Source organism: Macrotis lagotis, chromosome 1 (assembly GCF_037893015.1).
Source record: "Macrotis lagotis isolate mMagLag1 chromosome 1, bilby.v1.9.chrom.fasta, whole genome shotgun sequence".
Taxonomy (NCBI): Eukaryota; Metazoa; Chordata; class Mammalia; order Peramelemorphia; family Peramelidae; genus Macrotis; species Macrotis lagotis.
In genome coordinates, this window is record NC_133658.1 from 732,429,871 (window position 1) to 732,452,059 (window position 22,189).

A 22,189-nucleotide genomic window follows, 5' to 3' on the forward strand; every position below is an offset into this window, starting at 1 on the left:
TCCCATAGTGGATAATTTGCTATTTTCATGAGTCAAATATAATTAAGTCATAGATCTAGATCGGGAAAGGATCTCAGTTATTTAGTTTAACCTACTCATATCATAGAAGGGGAAACTTGGAGATTAGATGACTTGCCTAAAGTCAAACATATAGCAACATTCAATCCCAGATTTTTTAACTCCATGTTCCAACGTCCATTATTCATGCTGCCACTTCTAATTGTTTCATTTATTTCCAATTAGAAATTGTTTGTATTTTTCTCTCACATTTTCTTATACAAAATTAAGGTGCTCATTGTTTTTTCCCCACTTACATAATTGCTTGGACAACTGTCCAAGTAATTTCTGGTCTACAGGGATAAATATACACTCCTTCTAGGAGGGCATGGACTCTCATTTTGTCTTTATATCACCAAACCTTAGTCCTATTCTCATAGGACTTACAACCTACAACAGTAGGCACTTAAAGTTTGTTGACTGAAAATCAGATCCACAAAGCCTACCTACTATACAAAGTCAAGCATTTATTTACTTATCTTTTGTAATATGGCATCCTAATAACACAATACTACCTATGAAATTGTTAGGGGGTAGAGAATAAGCAAAATATAATAAGTCAACTATGTGTCTGGCACTATCTAAGGGCTTTTAAAAATTATTATCTCATTTGACCTTCATGACACCCAGTGAGATTGGTGCTACTAGTATCCTCACTTTACGGTTGAGAAAACTGAGGCAAAGAGAGGTTAATTGCCCAGGATTACAAAGTTAGTTAAGTGTTTGAGGATGATTTTGAACTGTCTTCCTAACCTCAGATTTAGCACTTTTACTTTGCTGCAACCTACTTTACTTAATGAAGAAAACTCATTTCAGTACTTGCTTCCTAGCAAAACCTAATGTGCTTCCCTACCTTTACCACTGAAGGTAGAACAATAAAGGCTTGGCATTCATCTAATATGCCAGTCATCATTCATCAGGAATGCATTAATAAACCTTTTCCTTAATTTTTTAGAATTAGATTGCTTTGGCAAACTATATAAGGCAAACAAATAACAGGATGGAGGGTAGAGCCTAGCTCTGTTATAGAAACAGAATAAAGGTATAGGAAAAAAACAGTTTAAGGTAACAAGAAGCAAACATATGTAAGATTATGAGGAATGAAAGAAAGTGACAAGCATTAACTGAGAAAAGGAGAAGCTAATAAGTTACAAATACCCAGGGAATAAAAAATTTGAAAGTCCAAAGAATATAGAACTGATTTCCTCAATATTTTGAGGGAGAGTAAAGACCTTACTAAAGAGCAAGGGGCCAAGCTGTAGTAAGAATTCAAATATTAAGAACAGCTTTTTTGGCTTGACCAGAGGTCAGGATATCTTAAACATAAACTCTTACTAAACTATGATTTCCTATGTATGCAGTTTTAATAGTTCTAATTCAATCATTTTATTTCACTCTAAAAATGGGTTGAGTAATAAACACTGTAGAACAGAGATGACTACTAACAGGTAGTTCAAAGAATCATATTAAAATTGGAAAATGTTTTAATAAAATAAGTAAAAATGCAATGAAACACAGATAATATGAGCTTTCTAAGTCAATCTGCACCTGCAGGGATTCTTATGCTGCAGAAGACTCTAGTAAGGCAGGGTACTAAAGTGTTTACTTAACTCTTGTGTGTGAGGTGAAAGGCAGTGTGATGAAATGGAGAGAAGTGAAGTCAGGAAGATCCAGGTTCTAATCCTGACTCACAATCTACATCCAAAAAATTCATTATTCTTTTTGATCTGGTAGCCTCTCTGGGAGCCTTTTCCCACCTCTCTCCTGGACTGGATCTCAGATCAATTTTTGATTCATGAGACAAAATTATGACAATACATGATAATAATCTGTGATTAAATAAGAATATGTGTAAAAAAATTTGATACATAGCAGGTGATAAATATTTATTTTCTCCCCTTGTATGTGTCCACCCTTAGTTATTCTTTCATCTCTCCAACTCTCTATTAGACATCTCCAGCTGGAAGATCTGTACAGAATTTATTATGTCCAAAACTGAAATCATTACCTTTCCCCCAGCCCCTCCCCTCTTCCAAATTTTCCTAAAGCCATTCAACACAGCCTCCTTCAATCACCAAGCTGATAACCAAGGTGTCATTCTTAACTCCTTATTCTTTCCTATCCAATCAGTCATCAGGTCCTGTCATTTTTGTAATATTTCTTGTCTACGTCCTTTCTCTCCCTGCCACCAACCATAGCACTGCTGTTTGGGCTTCCTGACTCAAGTCTCTGCCCACTTCACTCGTCCTCCACTCAACCAGGCATTTTCACTGGCTGCCCTCCATGGCTGGATCTCTGGCTCCAACTCCTGGTCTCCCCTTCTGTAAAAAAGTCTTTCCCTGCCCTCCTTAATCATATCTTGTATATTTATTTTGTATCTATCCTATTGGAATATAGCTGTTTGCACTGAGTGCTTTGTTAATTTTTAAAAGAATTTTTCTAATTTTGTTGTGGTTTTTTTTTTTTTTTTTTGCAAGGCAATGGGGTTAAGTGGCTTGGCCGAGGCCACACAGCTAGGTAATTATGAAGTGTCTGAGGCTGGATTTGAACTCAGGGACTCCTGACTCCAGGGCCGTGCTCTAACCACTGAACCACCCAGCCGCCCCATGAATGCTTCTTGAGAACAAAAATTGTCTTTGGCCTTTGAATCCTCATTTGCCTCATAGTAAGCAAATAATTATTTGTTGACTGGGGGGTGCAGTTTTAGGTTAGTCTGAAACTTTTAGCAATATTCTCTTCATCCAAAGGTCCCCCATCCTGGTTCCTTCAAACAACCAGGTTCAACAATCTATCTCTAATGCAGAGGTTCTTGCTCTTTTTTGCCATAAATTCCCTTGGGCAGTCAGGTGAAGCCTATGGGGCCTCTTTTCATGTTTTTTAATTGCGTCAAATAATAAACCCAGGAGCACCAAGGGAACCAAGGATATCGAAACAGTTCCCAAAACCCACAAGTTGTCAGGGTGCCCAGTTGGGGGCTCCTGAGTGAGTGCCCTCCTCCGCCCCTCCCCCACATCCATCCTTCTCGAAGCTATCACAATTATTTTGGGGACAAAACTTCAGAGGTCATTTTTCGATAGACGAAAAAAATTCATCCCGGAAGGGGCCGGTTTCACACACAGCATTTCTGTCCTTACTACACGGCGGAGGGACACGCGAACCGAAGCCCCAACGTGCCGGCGCCCCCGGCCGCCCCTCGGGCCGCTCTCGGGCTTCCCGTTCGCCGGCGGAGCCGCACGCTTCCTGCGGGAATAGTCGCAATGACAAGCGCGCGGGCGCCGCCATGCCCCCCGGCCGTCGGCCCCGCGCTCGGCGCCCTCCGCGGCCACAGGCCCCGGCGCCCCCTCCCCGCCCGCGGCGCTACCTCTCCAGCTCCTCGTCCTCTTCCATGGCGCGGCCCAGGGCGGCCTCCGGGCTCCTCAGGTGGCGGCAGCGGCCCCGGGGCTGCGCCCCATCGCTCGGTCCCGGCGGGCCCGGCAGGAAGGAGGGCGGGGCCGGGGGAGGAGCCGCGGCGGCGCGGCGCGGCCAGCACCCGGCCGGGGGGCGGGCCTCCCCGGGGGCCGCGTCCCCCCGCGTCTCGCAGCCTTTAGCCGGGGGCGGGCTCCCCGACCCTCCCCCCTGCCCTCTCCCGCTCGGACTGGCGGCGGCGGCTCCCCGCCGAGTGGCGTCCCCTCCCCCACCCCGGCCCAACCGCCCCGCGCGAGCGGGCGCTCCGAGGCGGGCCGGCACTGGCGCGGGGGCGCGCCCGGCCCCGCCCCGCCCGCTCCGGGCCCCTTCCTGCCCCGCGGGTGTCCCCGCACGTGCTCCCACTCCCCGGCCCGCCCCGCCACGCGCGTGACTGCCCGCGGGGCCGCAGCCCGGGGAGCCCTCTCAGCGGGGAAATCAGGCAAGTGCCGGAGACAGCCCGGGCCGAGGGGCCGAGGGCGGGGGGCGGACTCGCCCGAACCTGGGCGGCTCCGCCGGCTGCCCGCCCCCGGCTGTCCGATAGGGCGAGCCTCCGCGCGTCCCGCCCCCTGCCCCAGCTCGGCGGCCCCGCATTGGCTGCCACGTGCGTCGGGGTGGGCGGTTGGGCCGCGGGCTCTCGCCCCCGGGATGCGAGGCGCAGGGGCGGTTGAGGCGTCCGCGGAGTCTCGGCCGGAGTTCGCCTCTTGGCAGGATCGCGGCGGCGGCGGCTCCGCGTGAAGCCTCCCTCCTCCCCGCGGCCGCGGCGGGCAGCGGGCCGGGGTGCGCGGAGCCCCGTGCGGCGGGGCAGCCCTCGCTTCCCGGGTGAGTAAGTTTGGGCAGCGCCTCGCGCTCCGGGCGGCGGCGGCGGGGCTCCGGGGCTCCGGGGGTGAGGAGCGGCGGAGGAGGCGGCGCCTCCACCTGGGACCCTTCGCCCCTCACCTGTTGCTCCCCGCCGGGCGGGGCCGAGGCAGCGGGGCGGCCGCTCGGGCCGGGGCGGCGGCGCGCGCAGCCGCGCTCCCGGGGAGCCTGAGCGGGACGGACAAGCCCGAGCCCGGCCCGCCCGGCGCCTCCTGCCCGCGGGCTGCCGTCGGGCGCTAGTCCCGGGCCGGCCCGGGGCTCGGTGCGCGCTGGCTCGGCGGGGCGGCACTGCAGCGCCCTGCTTCCAGACGCTTCTCCTCGGCATCGCTGCGTTTTTACAAGTGCACCAAGGCCGCATTTTTAAAAAGCAGAAAAATCACCGAAGCCCGAAAGGAAGTAGAGTGAAACAGTGTTACTGCGGGAGGAAGAAACTATTGTGGGCGCCTGTTAGTCGACGATGAGATAAAATTGTGTTTCATCCTCATTTTTCATAGGAGCAAAAACTTAGTTATGAGTTTCATCTAACTGACTCTCCGCAGAATCAAAAAGTTATAGCACAAAAGGACTTGAGAAAGCTTGTAGATCAGCTCTTTCATTTTACAGGTGAGGAAACTGAGGCCCAAATAAATAGGACCGGTGTGTTTCACAAAGCCTGGGTTTTGAATTTTGGTGCTTCAACTACAAGTTTTAGCACCTTTCCCCCTTTAAACCATCTTCATGAAGATGAGCCAAGGGGAAGGATAGAAAAAGTGTTGAGATATGGGAGAAGGGAAGGGATGATCTAACCTCATGTCTTCTTTAGAATGACATTATGACTGTGAAATGAGTGCACTTCTCTCTACTACGTAACACCCTCATATATTGTCTTCTCTCACCCCCCCCCCCCTTTTAAAGGGCAGAACTGAATTTGGGCCATATTCTTACAGGTTAAATATAAAGCCAGATTTTATTAGTATTATAAGCAATATCAGCTGATGAGCTTATGGAAAATGATAGAAAATGTACTTTGGAAGGCATAAATTGTATAGTTGTACTGCATGCTGGCCACACTGCTAATGGAGGAAGAAAAGGAGGTTCTATACTTTTTTGGTCTGTCAAAGACCAGTTAGGTTTTGAATAGCAAAGTTTTATATTTTTTTTGATTCACTTAAGATACAGATTTTTTTATTAATGAAATCAGATCAAATCTGAACTAATGTAAATCCCTTACAATAGAATTTGATTCCTTTCTCCTTTAGTGAATTTCAAGTTGGATGTTTAAGTTTTAAGTTTTTAATGTTTTTATGTTTATTCTAAAAGGCAGTAAAGTAAAATAAATTAGAAGAGAGTTGTAAAATCCAATTTATCTAGTGGAGGGAATGGAGTTGGGGTTCTGTATTGTAGGTGGAAAGAACACTTCCCTTCCTAGATGCATGAACAGCAGCAAGTTGCTTAACCTCTTTAAATGTCAGTCTACTCATTTGTAAAACACAGTGACATCAATATACTGGGTTTTTTGGTAAAGTACCCTTTTAAGTAACCTTGTATAAATGTATGTATTCCAAATGGACATCTTCTCTCCAGCTTCTAGGCTTAAAGAGTTATAGAGTATTAAGAGGTTAACTCTCAGATCACACACAAGTAAGCATGAGTCAGAGGTAAGACCTGAATCCATATCTTTTAGACTCCTTGACCAGCTCTCTATCCTTGTTGTCTCTATCAGTTTTCAAGTGATTTTTTAATGGAGATTTGTAAGACATTTACTTTGTTCTTCACAAGACCTTAATATTCTTTCAACACTCTGGGACTGTCTCTGTTTTGCAGATGGAGAGACTGCAACTCCAAGAAGTTAACTTTCCTATGGCATATAGCATATAGGTGTCAAAACATGATTTAAATCTATACATATCCAGGATTGGGTAACAGTTGTTCTTTTCTGATAATTGATCCGTACTTTAAAAAGTAAATCCCTAGTCACATCTTTATTTGCCTTAAAAAAGTGCAGAGTTTGGAAGAAAAAAATTTTTAAGCTTTCTAATGGTTTGAATTTTGAATAAATGGAAGTATTCTGAAATAGCTTAATAATGTGATTTTGTTTCTTTTCACAATTCCCTTAGTAGTACTCTTTGAAATCATGATAAAAATTGTTGGAAAAGATAGTGTGAGTGCTTAAGTACTGTCTTTTATTACAAGCAGAGTTTAATTAAATACAGTTACACAGTTTTAATTACTTTTACCAAATTTCACAGAAACTGGACTTTTGGTGCTGATAATTTGTGTGAGAGAATTTTGTGGAGTAAAAAGAAAGTCTCATATTTTTCCCCTCAAAGAGGGAGAAGATAAGAAGAAGAAATTCTATGTGAAGAGAAAATATGCAAATAAGTAGTGCCTATAGTATTTTGATGAATTCATCATCCCCCCTGTGGTAGTTACTCCTTCTAGTAATATATAAATCCACCATTCAACCTCTTCTCTCAATGTGTGCAACCCCTTAGCAATGTCTTTCTGCAAATCCATCAAAGGTTCATCCATTGTGTTTGGACCTTTCTCCAAATCTCTTGCTAATACTTGGATCCCAAAGGCCTTCAAGCCCATCAACTGCTAACTACGCCTTACTTGATCACATAATCAGATCCACATTTTTTTACTGGTCATTTATTTTCCACTGCTCCCTCAGTTCTGTAGCAATATGAAGTAGACAGCTTTTGTCCAAGAGTCCATTTTATCTTAAGTAACTTGTAGTTGTATTTTTTGGAGACTGATATCTTGCAATTTGTAGCTATCATACCAGGAGAATATTGGTGTGAAAAAGAAGAGCCTTTGCTTAGAGTTAAGAGACATGCTGCACAATTTTCTAAATGCAATTTTCTTAGATCTGCTCTGTTCAGTTCTGGACCTGGCTCATGGTCCATTTGCAATACTTTTAGAGTTGGGGGTTGTTGGGTTTTTTTTTGGTTTTTTTGCGAGGCAAATGGGGTTAAGTGGCTTGCCCAATGCCACACAGCTAGGTATTTATTAAGTGTCTGAGGCCGGATTTGAACTCAGGTACTCCTGACTCCAGGGCTGGTGCTCTATCCACTGCACCACCTAGCCTCCCCTAAAATTGTTTCTTAACCCACCTGTCTTGATCTGGACAATAGGTATTCTGTATCCACTTGACTTTTATGGATACTACTTAGCATATAGTCAGTGCTTATAAGTGCTTTTCATTCATTCATTCTTTTCTTTACAAGGTAGGGGAGAGACAAGAAGGCATTTTGAATTTGTCATGAAGACCAGAACTACCTAACTCCTAATTGTTTTGTAATGGTAGCAGTTAACTTCATGAGCACAATATTGTCCTGTCCCTACATTCCTGGCTATTTTCCTCTTTTTTTGAAAAGATTAAGTATCATTTGGTCCTAATGACCACCTTTCTGAATGGAGAAGGATAAACTTAAACTCTCTAGCCAGTCATGTACATTTATATTTCTGTGAATGATTTGGAGGACAAACTAAGTACACAGTGAAATTTAAGTGATTCTAGTCAGTGAAATACTAAACCAGTAGAAATTAATAGCAAAGATATCTTTCAAAGCTTTGTAAGTGAGCAGAAAAAGTGGCAAGTGATTAGATAGGGTATATGATAATGCACTTTAAAGAAAGGGAAAAATCTAATTTAAATTATACTAGAGTAACAGGCTTTTAGCTGTGTGTTATGGCTCAGGAAATTAATCTGGGAACCATTCCAGACATTCCTTGAAGACAGTAATCTAATATTCTGTTGTGGGAAAACCCACCTGGATATTCTTTCTACATTTGGAAGAGTATTGGCAGACAGGAAATGTCACCCCCCAAAATTCCAACCTGCCTTTACATAAACCATCTGATATGTTTAGAAGTGGAATATAAATTAGGAGATTCTTTGCTAATCCAGAAATTTTACAGTGAGGTGTAGGAAATATAATGCAGAGGCCTCACCTTGTTCAAACTTGATTATTTGGCATTTTGCATTTATTTCACAATGTCTTTGGAAGGTGTTGACTTTAAAAAATATATATACACAAATAAAAGCATCCAGATACACATTAATTTTGATTTTTTGAGTTTGCCATTTTGCCACAGAATCACAGCTCACTAAATGCCATTCTAAATAGATATCACTGCAATATTATTAGTTAGTGGCTACTGATTACAACCATAGTGCTTTAGGACGAAAAGCCTGACAGATAAAATAAGTATTTAGGTTTATTCTGAATAACTATAAATGTATTGAACAATATGAATTTTAAAGTTAGGCCTACCTTTTTATTAATGTTTTAAACATGAATTAATTTTAAATGTATTTTTGAAATGTTTTGATATTTGTGTGGTTATAGTTCCATTGTTTTTCAATTATGTTTGACTCTGCATAACCCCGTTCGACAAAAATGCTGGAGCAGTTTGTCATTTCCTTCTCCAGCTTATTTTATGGGTGAGGAAACTGACAGAAATAGGGTTAAAGTGACTTGCCCTGGGTCACACAGCTAGTAATGGTCTTATCCTGGATTTGAATTTGGAAAAATTTGAAATTCGGAGTCTTCAATTCACCACCTAGCTAACTGTGGTTATATAAAATAATGAAGTGTAATTTTCCCAGAATCACTCAATCATTATTACATTTTCTGGTGCATTTTGCTTTAGTTTTGATGATCTTGTTTGTACTTCTAGAGAACTTAAAATGATTTTGACTTTTTTTCATCAGAATATTATCTTTAAATACTATTAATAATTGCTAGGATTTACATGTATTTTATTATATATATGTTATCCAATTTGATTCTCCCAACAAACCTGGGAAGTGGGTGCTATTATAATTTTACTGTGAGGAAACTGAGGCACAAATTTTTTACTTTTCAGGCTTATTCTGCTGGCAAGTGTCAGAAGCTGGATTTGAACTCTAATCTTCTTGACTCCCAAATCTCACTCTTGCACCACCTAGCTGGTGCAAAAAAAAAACCTTTGACATTTTGGTGACGCTGAGTTTTTTTCATTTTACTGGGAGGCAGCAGTATCACATAAAATTACAATCTGAGACGCTGTGTTTGAATAATTTCCTCTGTGATTTTTTTTTTTAACGGACAAGTCATTTAAAGTCACACCTGTTAGAAGATTCTTTCTAGGAACTTTACAAGCAAAGGAATGATAGTGTCTTTGCCCTTAAACTTTTTTGAGGTCTGTGTAGTGGTTATTGTATTTTAATGGAAATAACTTGGGAGTTTAGAGTAAGGAGATCTAGAGTTGAATCATGGGTGTGATGACTCAGTGAACAAACCTTGTTGAAACCTGAAACTTAATACTCTTATTTTTAAGACAACAATGATAATAACTTAAGGAGTTGAGAATTCTATGAATCTTAAAGAGCTGTATAAATAGTGGTAATTCCTTTTGTTAGCAATTTTTTAGCTAATGCTTTTGTATGAAAGAAATATTGTACTAATTGGGACATTGATTTCACAGTTTTAAATTTCTGATCATCTGATGAAGTAGTTTCACAGAGACATTGGTGTTACATAGACTACTTACACAGATTCATTTATGCTGATGAGGTGATTCAGATTATTTTAACATTTCTTGAATTTAATAGAAAAAATTAAGTATGGGATAGCCTTTGAACTGCAGAAATGCATGTTATAAAGCTAAGCTCTAACTCAGTTAAGATATTTTCATCATTTTTTTCTCAGTTGCTAACATTTTGTTTCTCTTCCTCTGAGTCATTTTTATGTTCTTTATTATTAGCACGTTTATCATAATCAAACTAAAATGTACCAGAAAATTCAATAAATTAGTCAAGATAGCAGGAGTAATTTGATGAATAACGGAATTTTAATTCAGATTTTACTATTGGGTAGCAATGATTTGATTGGTATCCATAAAAAATGTGATACAAGAGCACAGTCTCTTGTGAATATACTTTATGTGTCTATGATTTCTCAGATTAGGAGGAATAGTAATGAAGACAAAGTAATTTGAATTTTGAGTTAGTACTACTATATGAAATTAAAAAAGTCAGATTGACAGACCAGTTTTATAGCCAATAAAATGAGTTTATTTCCTGATTACTTTTTAAATGAAATGCTTGCAGTGCACTCAAATTTTTGTGAAACCTAGACTGAAATATTAAAGAAACTTAAGTTTTGCCATTTCCTCTATTTCATCCTTTAAATATCTATATCTATATCCTTTAGCACAGGGATGGGAGCCTTTTTCTGCCAATTACCATTTATATTATAATCTCATTTGCTTGCTAGAGATAGTCAAACATTTAATTAATTCACCCCTAAAAAACTCCTAGGATTTATTGAATTTTGAGTCCCCATCTGTGATTACTCTTGGCACTGTTTTACCAAGTGGTTTGTAAGCTAGATATTCCCTGCCTCTGTAATGTAATGGATAGTTCTGGACTTAAGAAACAAATTCTTCACATTTACTAGATGTGTGACCATAAGGAAGTGGATTAATCTTTCTGAGCCTCAGTTTGTTTAGTGGCAAAATGGATACAATAACTGAATATCTGTTTCATAAAGGAGTAAAATGAACTGACAGTAAAATGCTTTGTAAATCTGAATGTGCATTGTAGAACTGTAAGCTCTCGTTTTTATGAGCAAATCATAAATGGAGGAAAAATTTGAAAATCTTAAAAATTGAGAACTTTTTGTTGAATTATAGAAATTCATTAGAAAGTAGAAATTGAAACATCTGAAACTGCCTTTCAAATCAGAGGGAGGAACTAAAATGTTTTTCCTCAGACTAGCAAGAGAAGTAAAGGAAACAAAGTACAAATTTCTGGTGATGTTAAGGAATGTGAATTAGTTGGAGTTTGAATCAAATTGGAACATTTTATTTTACTAGGGGAAATTATATGACTACATAATATTATTGTAAAGTATGCCATGTATAGAATATAGGATAAACCTAGTTTACCATAATAAGTAAATATGTCTGTGTGTATATGTGTGTGTATACATATCTATATATCCATTTATTTATATATATGAATTTATTTTTCTGAGAAATTGAAAACCCTTGGAATGTTATCAAATTTTTAGAGTTAGAAAAGACCTTTGAACTCTTGCCTCTTTCTTTTTGGGGGGCAAAAATCTCAGTTTTGTTATCAGTTCCTAGATTGCTGTCCTCTATTTTCAACCTGTTGAATTCTTACTCATTCTTTACAATCCAACTTTAAAGAGTGCCTCCAGAAAAATCATTTGAGATTTCCCCTGCTCCCTCTCTGTTGATGACTCTTCACTTTTATTGTAATGTTCACCATACATTTTTCATGTTGATCATAATGATCTGAGTTCTATATATTTATCTCTGATATGTGGCAAGCTTCTTGAAACCATGGATTATTTCTGATATAAATTTATTTTCTCTAATAAGTCACACAGTGCTAAAAGCTTAAAAGATACTTAATACTTTAGATAAGGGAAAAAATGGAAAGAGGTGCTAATATATAGTACATAGCAAAACAGTATTGAATGCTTTAGAAAGAATGAATGCTTCCCCAGTGAAATGACCCTGGCTTTCAGGATACATGTCACCCATCATGGATGTAGAACTAGAAAAGACTTCAGAGGTAATATATTTCAGCCCTTTCTTTTTACAGATAAGAAATAATTGCATAGGGGTTATATGAATTTCCATAATCACTCATGTAATAAGTAGTAAAGCTTAGGAGTTGTCCTTAAGGCATTGGCCTTTATTTCTTTTTAAATTAAATATTTTAAAAATCTGTTTTGACTCCCAATCCTCTCCCCCCCCCAGTGGAAGAAAATCCCCCCCAAAAAACCCCTTTATTACCGATATATAGAGTCAACAAAACTGATTCTCACATCTATCCTGTTCAAAATATTTCTCAATCTGTACTCTGAGTAACATTGCCTCTCTGACCAGAGGTGGGTAGGTAATGTGTTACATCATGTGGATTTGTGGTTGTTTACTGCAAAGAGTTTTTAAGTCTTTAAAAGTTGTTTATCCTCTTATTTCTTAATCTAATCTGTATTTTACATTATATTTTTCTCATGTTGAACTTCCTTTACTTTCACTGTCAAGACACAAGATGATCAGCTCTGTTTGACATTATAGGCAGAGAACTCCATGTGGTTTAAGGGTGCAGGAGCTTATATCATTTTATAGTCAGTATTAAAGAGTGCCTAGGTTTTTGTTTCTAATTAAACCAATTATAAGCCAGCCATACTTTCATGCATATTGGGGTTGGTATTTAATTTAGCACCTTGTGGCTACACTCTTATGAAAACTCTAGTCACTCAGCTGTTCTTATCCACATGTTCAGTCAATCAGTTAATCATTTATTAAGCTCCTGCTATATGCCAGGCACTATGCTAAGCATGATTTCCTTTATCTTTGTGGACAGCCCTGACTAGAATCATCATAACTCCTCTCTGAAACATCCTCTACAAGCCATTCCAGCATCTCTTTAAATGCCTATAATGAGGATGTCTTAGTCCATTTTTAGACAGCTTTAATTATTAGGAAATTCTTCCAATTTTTGAGCCAAAATTTGCTTTTTTATAATTTTATAGTTATATGGCACAGTACATTGAGTCCTGTAATTAGGAATTAAAATACAATCTTAGACACTGAGACTCTAAGGAAGTTTCTGATTTCCTCAAGTTTTCAACTTGTCAATTGAATTGGAGCTAGAAATGGGAAACCACTCTAATACCTTTGCCAAGAAAACTCTAAATGTAGTCACACAACTGAAAAGATCAAAGAAGAAAAATCATCAACCAGCCCTTCTTCCCTGGATTAGGACAGCCCCCTTTCCCTCACCATTTTTTAGAGAATAATCATGTATTCCCTAAGTCTTCTCCAAGTACCCATTTCTTTCCTTTTACCCACATAGGACACATGCTTGTCAAGACCCCATATCTTTCTTTGCCAACTCCTCTGGACATGCCCCAAACAATAACAATCCCTCTTAAAATGTAGCTTCCAGAACTAAATATGTTCATTTATATTTGGTTGGGAAAACAATCTCTGGTTAATTTATTGAGTAAGGAAACAATTTATTCTATATCAGAGAAGTCATTGTGGAGAGAAACCTTATGAATATGATGAATGTGGGAAGGCAAACTGAGAAGAACCGCTTAATCAACTTCAGAGAATTTGTGTCAAAGAGAAACTGTATGAATGTAATGAATATGGAGTGACTTTCCTCTGTAGTCCATGTTTCACTCAATATCAGATAACTCATACTTGAGTGGATCTTTTTGAATGGCTAAGCTTTGTTAAGATAAGTGTGAGTGTGAGAAGGATTCTAACTATGATACATAGTGAAGTTTAAATGATTAAAGAAAAATCCTGTAGATGAGACAAATCTCCATCTAGTTTTTTCTGAGTTGTTTTTTACTTTGTTTTTTTTTTTGTTTTGTTTTTAGATTTTTTTTTGCAAGGCAGTAGGGTTAAGTGGCTTGCCCAAGGCCACCACAGCTAGGTAATTATTAAGTATCTGAGGCCGGATTTGAACTCAGGTACTCCTGACTCCAGAACTGGAGCTCTATTCACTGTGGCATCTAGCTGTCCCTATTAGTCTGGTTTTAATTATCCCAAGGTTTTCTCTGAAAAAACTGTATTTTTAATGTCAATATTCTTCTAATGATTTAAACTGTTCTTAGGATTTCATTGGTATAGGGAAAGCCTGATGTTGAAAATCTTATCCATTGATAGGAGATTTATATAGTCTTGGAATTGCTTAGGACATTGAGAGAGTAAATGATTTGCTTAAGGTCACAGAGCTAGCATATGTGTTGGAGACAGGGCTTGACTTTAGTTTTCTTCATTCTCAGAGTATTTCTCTAATATTTAGTGATTTGGAGCATTTTTTTCATATAACTATTGTTAGCTTGCATTTCTTGAAAACTGCCTCTTCATATCCTTTGACCGTTTATCAATTGGGACATAGCTCTTTATTCTTAGCAAATTTAATCAGTTTCCAATGTCATAGAAATTACATCTTTAAGCTGAAAAATTTTCAGCAGTTTTTTTTCATATCTATCTGCTTTCTAACTTGAGCTGCACTTATTTTGATTATGCAAAAAGCTTTTTAATTTTATGTAATCAAAATTAGGATTCTGTCTCATGTTTGGTCATGAACCCTATCTAAAAGATAATTTTTTTTCCTTCCTCCTCTATTTTATGTTGCAATTTTTGTCTAATGTTGAGTTCTTACTCCTACAGTTTATATGCTTGTTTGTTTCTGTTTATTGTCTGCATATTCTATTGCAGTGATTGATCTCTGTATTTCTTTTTTTTAGGTTGTTTTTTTTTTTTTTTTTTTTGCAAAGCAAACGGGGTTTAAGTGGCTTGCCCAAGGCCACAGCTAGGTAATTATTAAGTGTCTGAGACCGAACCCAGGTACTCCTGACTCCAGGGCTGGTGCTTTATCCACTGGGCCACCTAGCCACCCCGATCTCTATATTTCTTAAACTCAGTACCTCTTTGTTTTGATAATTGCCGCTATGTGTAATATATTTTGAGATCTGATACTGCTAGATTTCCCCAGTCTTTTTGCTATTATTTACTTGAGATTCTTACCTTTTGTTTCTTGAGATGGGTTTTTTTAAGAAAAATTTCAGGGTCTATAAAGTAATCCTTTATTAGGGTGTTTGGAATGGAACTGAATAAGTAAAATAGGTAGTACTTTGTTATTTTTATTATATCAGTTTTGCCTACTCCATGAGCAATGAATATTTCTCCACTTCTATGTTATTCAGTTGTTTTTCATTGTGTTCATCTCTTTGTGACTTTTTCTTTGTAAAGAGACTGGAATGGTTTGCCATTCCTTCTCCAGCTCATTTTATAGATGAGAAAAACTAAACAGGGTTAAGTGGACTTGCTCAGAGTCACACAGCTAGTGTTGGGGGTCAGAATTAATTTAGGAAGATGAATCTTCCTGACTCTAGCTGCCCCCCTCAACTTCTTTGGATTTATATTTTTTAAAAGAGTGTTTGAAATTTTCATGAAGTTCCAATGTGTGTGTGTGTTATATGCTTTCTGTCAGTTAGTATAGACATTTATTAAATCCCTATCAAGTTCCAAGGACTATGTTAAATGCTGAGGATACAAATTTTAAAAAAAAGTCCTTGCCTTTTAGGGAGCTTACAATGTAATGGGGAAAGATTGTATACAGAAACAAGCTGAAAATGGGATTAGGCAGGGAAAAGTAGCCACCTGACTTGGGGGCTTAATGGAGTCCAGTCTAGGGAAGTACTAGCTGGTGGGAAAGAGGGAACTGATTTCAAATGGAGACTCTTGAAGGAATTCTTTGATCCACTCTCCAGCCCCGCAGTCTGAAGGGCAAGGGATGGTGTTGAGATGTGAGTAGCAAAGCTGATGTGTTCCTAGGGGCATGAGCTTGAGTCCTGTCCTAGAGATATAACTACAGAGAAAAGCCAAGTTTTCAGGCCTGGAAGCCCATTTTAAGTGGAGACTTTGGGAGGAGTTCTCTGTTGTTTTACTCCATGATCTATTTTCTCTAGTTATTTTAAATAGAATTTCTATCTGCTAGATTCATCAGTAATAGAGTCTTTTCCTCATCAAAGCTTTTGATCTCTGATTTCTTTCAAAGCACCCAACTGTAAAACTTATTCCTTATCTTCTCCCCTTCCCCCCCTCCAGTTAAGAGGGAAAAAAGGGGAAAGAAGCCCTTAAAAAATTAGCAGTCAAGCCAAACGAATCCACACAATGTTCATGACCCAGTTTATGCCTCTGTACCATGTGTACATCACCTCTCTGGAGGAGGAACATAGGTCTTGGAGACTTGGGGTGGTCATTGTGTTTTCTTTACAAAAATTGATTACTAAGTGGTGGCTGGATCTCAGAAAGGCATTGTTACTATTACCAGGACTACTTGAAGCTCTATCAGCATTGTAGGAACTTGATAGCACTTGTACTCTCTTGGCATAGACTATCAACAATTCAGGGTCACCTCCATGGCATATCACTTCACAGTGAGCCTGAAAAGGTTTTAGAGGTTGTTAATAATATAATTAGACTGTATATAAATATTAACTTTTAGTAGTCTTATCAGGTCCTTGACAAGTTGAATGGTAAATAGGCACATTATTGAAGAGTTATAATTATTTTTTGAAATTCTACTGTACTAAATGACAAATGCAAACAGAAGGATTGGAGTTGGCTTGGAATCTAGGGGAAATAGAGCCAACTGAGTATTTCTTGTCATTGAAAGTAATTTGACAAGATACCATTTGTTGGCATACTTGTAGCAAGACTATATCTAGAGAGTCCCCCATTGACAGCAAACAGGGATACTGTTCCAAACTAGCATAGCTGTATGTAGTATCATGAAAAACTATCCAGCTTCCTTTACCCAGTTTTGTTTTGTTTTTTAGGTACATCGATATCAAGGAGGGTGTGCTCTGTGGCTAGCAATGAATTGTACCCAACCAGCTTTATGTTAGGCCCTGGGGATATAATGGGGGAAAAGAATCTGGGTCTCTGCAGACCTGTGTGAAAAGACAGCAAGTGAAAAAAAGCTGAAACATGGAGGATGAGGGGGTCATAATGTGTGTGAGAAAGAGGTAGTTATCTGGAGTCCTTCTTAAGTAGAGATTTTTGGAAGAAGCTTTTCCCTACTTTCCTCTCTCCCTCCATTCAGAGAGGTCTTACAGATAAGAAAGTACTAAGGTATGATTGAGTCTGATTTGATCTCACAGGATGAAGTTCTTCTCTAGGCATGATGAAGTAGTGCAGTTGGGTAGGAACTGAGTTTATCAGTCATAAATAAAATTTTAAAGCAATCTCTTGTGAGTTTCATTTGTGTAAGATTTGATTCTCTAGAGCCTGTTTTCCCAGTTGTAAAATTGATTAAAATTGAATCTATAAAGTGGATTCAATTTCTTCAATATCTTCGAGCCTTACTGAGATAGATAATAACCAGCAAGATTTTGCCCACGGAATCTTACACACTTGTTCCCATTTCTATCTTATTCATTCCCTTCTCTTTTCCCCCAATTTTTTTTTTTTGGTACTTCTGGCAATTTGAAATTCCATATATATGTATTACTTGTTGTACCTTTCTTATGCAAATCTTTGTTACAGGTGATCCCATTGTCTTTTAGCATTTATTAAATAATTAAAAGGAAAAAAGTCTTTTAACATTTTTTAAACAATTAAAAAGGAAAAAAGTTAAAAAACCCAAGCAAATAAAATGAACATATTTCAGCAAAACAAATGCCTCCATTGGCCATGCCCAAAAATATGCATCTCATTTTGCATTTAAAGTCTTATCATTTCTCTGACAAGAAGTATATGAGAAGTATGGTTCAACTTTAGTTCTTCAGTATCATGCTTTATCATTGCATTGATTGGATTTTCTAATCAGTTTTTCTTTATGGTTTTGTATAGATTATTCTAGATCTACTTATTTCACACTGTTTCAATTCTTGGAGGTCTTTTCAGCTCCCCCAGAAATGTTCCCCATTTTTTTTTATCATAGTGCAATAATATTTTTTTATTAAAAAGGTATTCCTTAATTTTCATTTCTTTGTTACTATGAAAAGATCTGCTATAAGTATTTGTATAGTATAGATATCTGAAATATGGGCGGTTTCTTCCTTTTTCATCCAGCCCTAGTTCACTTTTTAAATTCATTGGGTTATTAGCCTTGGGGAAATGGGAAGAGGTATTTTAAATCGAACAATTTTTATCAATTTTTTTTATTACTAGTTTGAGATATTTACTTGTATAGTCTCTTTTTCTTCAAGCCCTTTGATCCTCAATTTTTTAACTCTAATTTTTTTTGTGATTTAAATAATTATATTAATCTATACTAGATGCATCTGTGTTGCAACTGAAGCCTCCTCTCTGTTTTGTCTCTACCAATTACAATTTGTGTTCCTTGAGAATGGAGTTGTCTACTTTTCTCTGTTTCCTAGTGCTATGGTAAATTCATTAACAGATGAACTATTTAAAAGAACTAGTGGTATATTGTATATTGCAATTAAATCTGACTTTTATCTTAATACTTTTCACATAATAATCATTCAGTCAATTTTGAATTGATTATGAAGATGATGTTTCTCCTCCCCAGGATTACTTTTTTGAGGTTTAGATCTCATGACTTAGATCTCATGAAGTTTTTCCTACTGCTATTCAGTCAGTTTCTATGGGAACAGTTTGGTACCATCCAAGGTAAGAAAAAGTTGTATTCCTAAGTATCTATTTTAAAATCTATATTCTATGAATCCATTGTTTTAGAAAAAATTAGTAGGCATTAATTCTGTTTATTAACTGTTCCCTTTTTTCTATAGATAGAATTTGTTAGAAGTAATGAGGTAAACCATTAATAAAAATAGATATCCTTGAAAACTTCCTTTTACCTCTCTAACTTGCTATCTCAGTTTCCATGGAAACAGAATACAAAAGATAACCAGTATCTGAACAAAATACCTTATAGATTTCAGTTGCCAGTTTAACTAAGATAATGGAGTATATAATAATTTAAATGGTAAGAGAACAGTTATTACATTTTAAAAGTGGTAAAACTTCTCATTTTTTAAGTGAAATAGTTTACTGGAAGACAAAAAATTTGCTAAAGGACTAGATATGTTATATTTCTACTCATTTCTTTGTTGATTTGTTTTACCAGCTACTATTTACCTTTTTTGATGCCAGCTTTATAAGTGTTAATCACATATAATTTCAATTAGACCTTTTGCATTATTAGGTCAAAAATTTTTTGTATATCATATAATAAATTATAATCTCTTTTTATAGTAGCTACTCAAGTTCAAATTGTATTGAAAAGGACTTCTTCAATAGTACAGGATTGAGCCAATTATATCCAAAGCTGTTTATATCACCCAGAGCTACTGACAAGGAAGGACAGGTGGGACCAGAACTCCCTAGGCACTGATTTACAAGGTAGTAGCATATGTCCTTGTAGAACAGTAGTATTGCAATGAAAATCTAGAAGGTGCATCTTGATATCTAGCTTAAAGGCCTAGAAGGAAATGGTTTTAGAGTAGTCAGCAACTCTTTATAGAGCCTTTAGTGTCTGAATGTTGCATCCAATTGCTTTGAAAATTATGTGTGCCCCAAACAGACATAAATGTATATTTTGCTTGAGACTATTAGAGGGTAATGGACATCTTATAAATTGAGATATTATTCTGTTACATGTTTGTCCAATTTGATTTTGATACCTGAACAAAGAACACAAACTTTAAATTTGAGTTTTGTGATAGCAAAAAAGGAACGTCTGTTTTGATGACTATTATTACCACAGGAAAATCCAGGGAAGGTCCAAATGATATACTGTCAGGCCAGTCAGAGGGAAGACATTCTTCGGTATAAAAGATGCATGGCCCTGGGGTCTTTTGGCACAGAATGAAAACAAGTCAAAACTCTTACCCAGTTGCATGCTCCTGTTAATAAAGAATATCCTGCTTGGAGAATTACCTGTGTTTGCCCTTTAAAAAAATTTGGGGTGCTACAGGAGATAGAGCAAGAGACTGCTTGAGCTGGAAAGAAATGAATTCTCTTTCCAGCCTCCTTAGCAAGTGGCCATGTAGCATCACCTTGAACAATTGAAGTCATGAGGTAATTTTCATCATTCCATGTTCTTCCAACTCTGATTATTGAGTTCTTCCTGTCATAGAGCTGAAATATTCCTTCCTGTGACTTCTCTAAATTGGCCCCAATGCAATAAAATGATTTTAATCCCTTTTTTCTATCTCTGCTCTTCAGAAATTTGAAGACAACTATTCTGTCTTCTCTGACTCTTTCCTTCTTCAAATTAGACATCCTCAGTTTCTTATATGTTTAGTTTACCTTCCTAAAAAAAACTCTATTTTGTCAATCTTTGTCCTAAAAGAAATCTCTAAAATTGAAAACAGTACTCTATTTCAGATGTGGTCTAGCAGCAAGATTGTCATAACATCTTTCTTCTGTTCAGGATGTTCTACCTCCATTAATTAATTAGTATTGCCTTTTAGGGCAGTTAATCACTTTTTTTTTAATCATATGGCTAACTTAAAAACATGAACCAGATTTCTCCCTTTTTTTACTTGTCCTGCTTTCTTTACTGAACTCTCCTCCAGCATCATCAACTTCTTATTGGGTCAAACTGGATTCCCAGAGGCATCTCGAATTAAAATGTTTAAAACAATTCATTACCTTTCCTCCTGAATCTGCCCCTCTTCCAAACTATTCTGTTAAGTGTATGGATATCATTTTTTTTTTAGATTTTTCAAGGCAATGGGGTAAAGTGGCATGCCCAAGGCCACACGGCTAGGTAAGTATCTCAGGTCGGATTTCAATCCAGGTATTCATGACCAGGTAACTCCAGGTGCTCTATCCACTTGCCACCTAGCCACCCCTACTGATATCATTTTAGGCAGCAAAGTTTGTGGAGCAGTAAAAAAAATAATGGATTTGGATGCTGAGATCTTTGTTTTGTCATTTTTTGGTTGTGACCTTGGACAACTCACCCCCTACCCTTTTTGGACCACAATTTGTTTCCTCATCTATAAAATAAGGGCCATCTCACTTCTCTGAGTAATAATTTAGCAACTCTTATGAATCCTAGCACCCTAACATCTCTTAAGTCTGTTCTTTTCTTGCTCTCAAAGTCACCAGACTTTTGTTACCTCTTATCTGGTCTATGAACTATTTGCCTTCAGGCTCTTCCCTGCACTAGTCTAACTTCCCTACAGCTACCACAGTAACAGCCCTAAAGTATAAACAAGAATGACAATCTCTCCTTAGTTCATTAAGTTCTAGTGACTCTCTATTGTCTCTGAGATCAAATATCAACTCCTCTGACAGACATTCAGAGACTGGTTACAAGCCTATGGTCCAAAACTTAAGCAGTTCACCCTCTATTTGCTGCAGTCTGGCCATGCTTTGGCACAAGCCATCTTCATTCCTGTATTGCTCTCATTCCCTCTTTAATCTCCTCCTTAGAAACCCTAACCTTCTTAAAGGTTCAGGTGCCACTTTCTACATGAAGCTTTTCCTGATTTGACTTTTTTTAGGGCTTCTCTGATTCCTTTCTCTCCCTACTATTTATTTGATGTTTATTTTCCTCTCCATTTGTATTTATGCATGCTGAGCTGTCCCTCCTTCCTGCCATAGAAGGTGTGCTCCTTTAGGACTGTGCTTTCATTTTTGTCTTTTCTAACTTCATCTCCAAGCATGGGCACCTGGCCCACAGGAAGTACTTAATTATTCTTTTCTCTTAAAATAATAACTTAACTGATAGTAATCTTGTTTATAACGTGAAAAACCCCATTTTGTGGTGCACAACATTGACCCCTAAGTAATAAAATGTTTTAGTTTACAGTAAAGTAGGAAGCTTTTTAGTGTTTAGGGACAGTCGATTGTAAGAGTTTAAAACTGATACCTTTACATGAAAAGATAGTCATTTCAAATAAGAATTAAACTCAATCCAAAAAAACGAACAGTGTACCAAGTTGTTAATGCTAGTAATGCTGGATGATGTTTGGATAAATATTTGGGGAAACAGAAAATTTTTCTCTCTATGGAAGTTACATTTGTTTTTTCTGTTGAATGAGTATAAACCTTTCAATATCATATTCATACTTTTTCACATTAGTCTTCTGAGTATAATATAGAATTTTTTCTCTTTTCATCACTTGAAATTCCAATAGCATATAAAAACATTTTCTATTTTTCTTTTGATGTTGTATTCTTAGCTATCAAACTGTTCTTTATTGAGCTTAAATCATAACTAATTTTCTCTTTACATAATATATATTTGAATCAGTATATTACATTTCATGTTTAAAACTAAAGTAATATCTATGACATTTTGCTAACATTCTCA

The 22,189-nt window shown here is 38.0% G+C and overlaps 2 protein-coding genes across 5 annotated transcripts in view; one reads left to right on the top strand and one right to left on the bottom strand.

Moving 5' to 3' along the window:
- The window catches only part of LOC141507956 (protein POLR1D-like), a 55,485-nt gene extending 50,972 nt beyond the window's left edge, over positions 1-4,513 (bottom strand). The window contains exon 1 of one of the 3 annotated variants that reach the window (XM_074216155.1): positions 4,438-4,513. Coding sequence is in view for 1 of the 3 variants with exons in the window: in XM_074216153.1 (XP_074072254.1) it covers positions 3,419-3,444 (26 nt within the window). In the remaining 2 variants the exon portion in view is untranslated. Of the gene's footprint in view, positions 1-3,418; positions 3,533-4,437 lie in introns of those variants that run through there. The other 2 variants (XM_074216153.1, XM_074216154.1) reach the window with 2 other exon arrangements.
- LNX2 (ligand of numb-protein X 2) overlaps positions 3,943-22,189 on the top strand; it is a 92,154-nt gene continuing 73,907 nt past the window's right edge. Inside the window, exon 1 of one of the 2 annotated variants that reach the window (XM_074216151.1) lies at positions 3,943-4,320. The gene's annotated coding sequence lies outside the window, so the exon portion shown is untranslated. Of the gene's footprint in view, positions 4,321-4,640; positions 4,960-22,189 lie in introns of those variants that run through there. The other variant, XM_074216152.1, reaches the window with a different exon arrangement.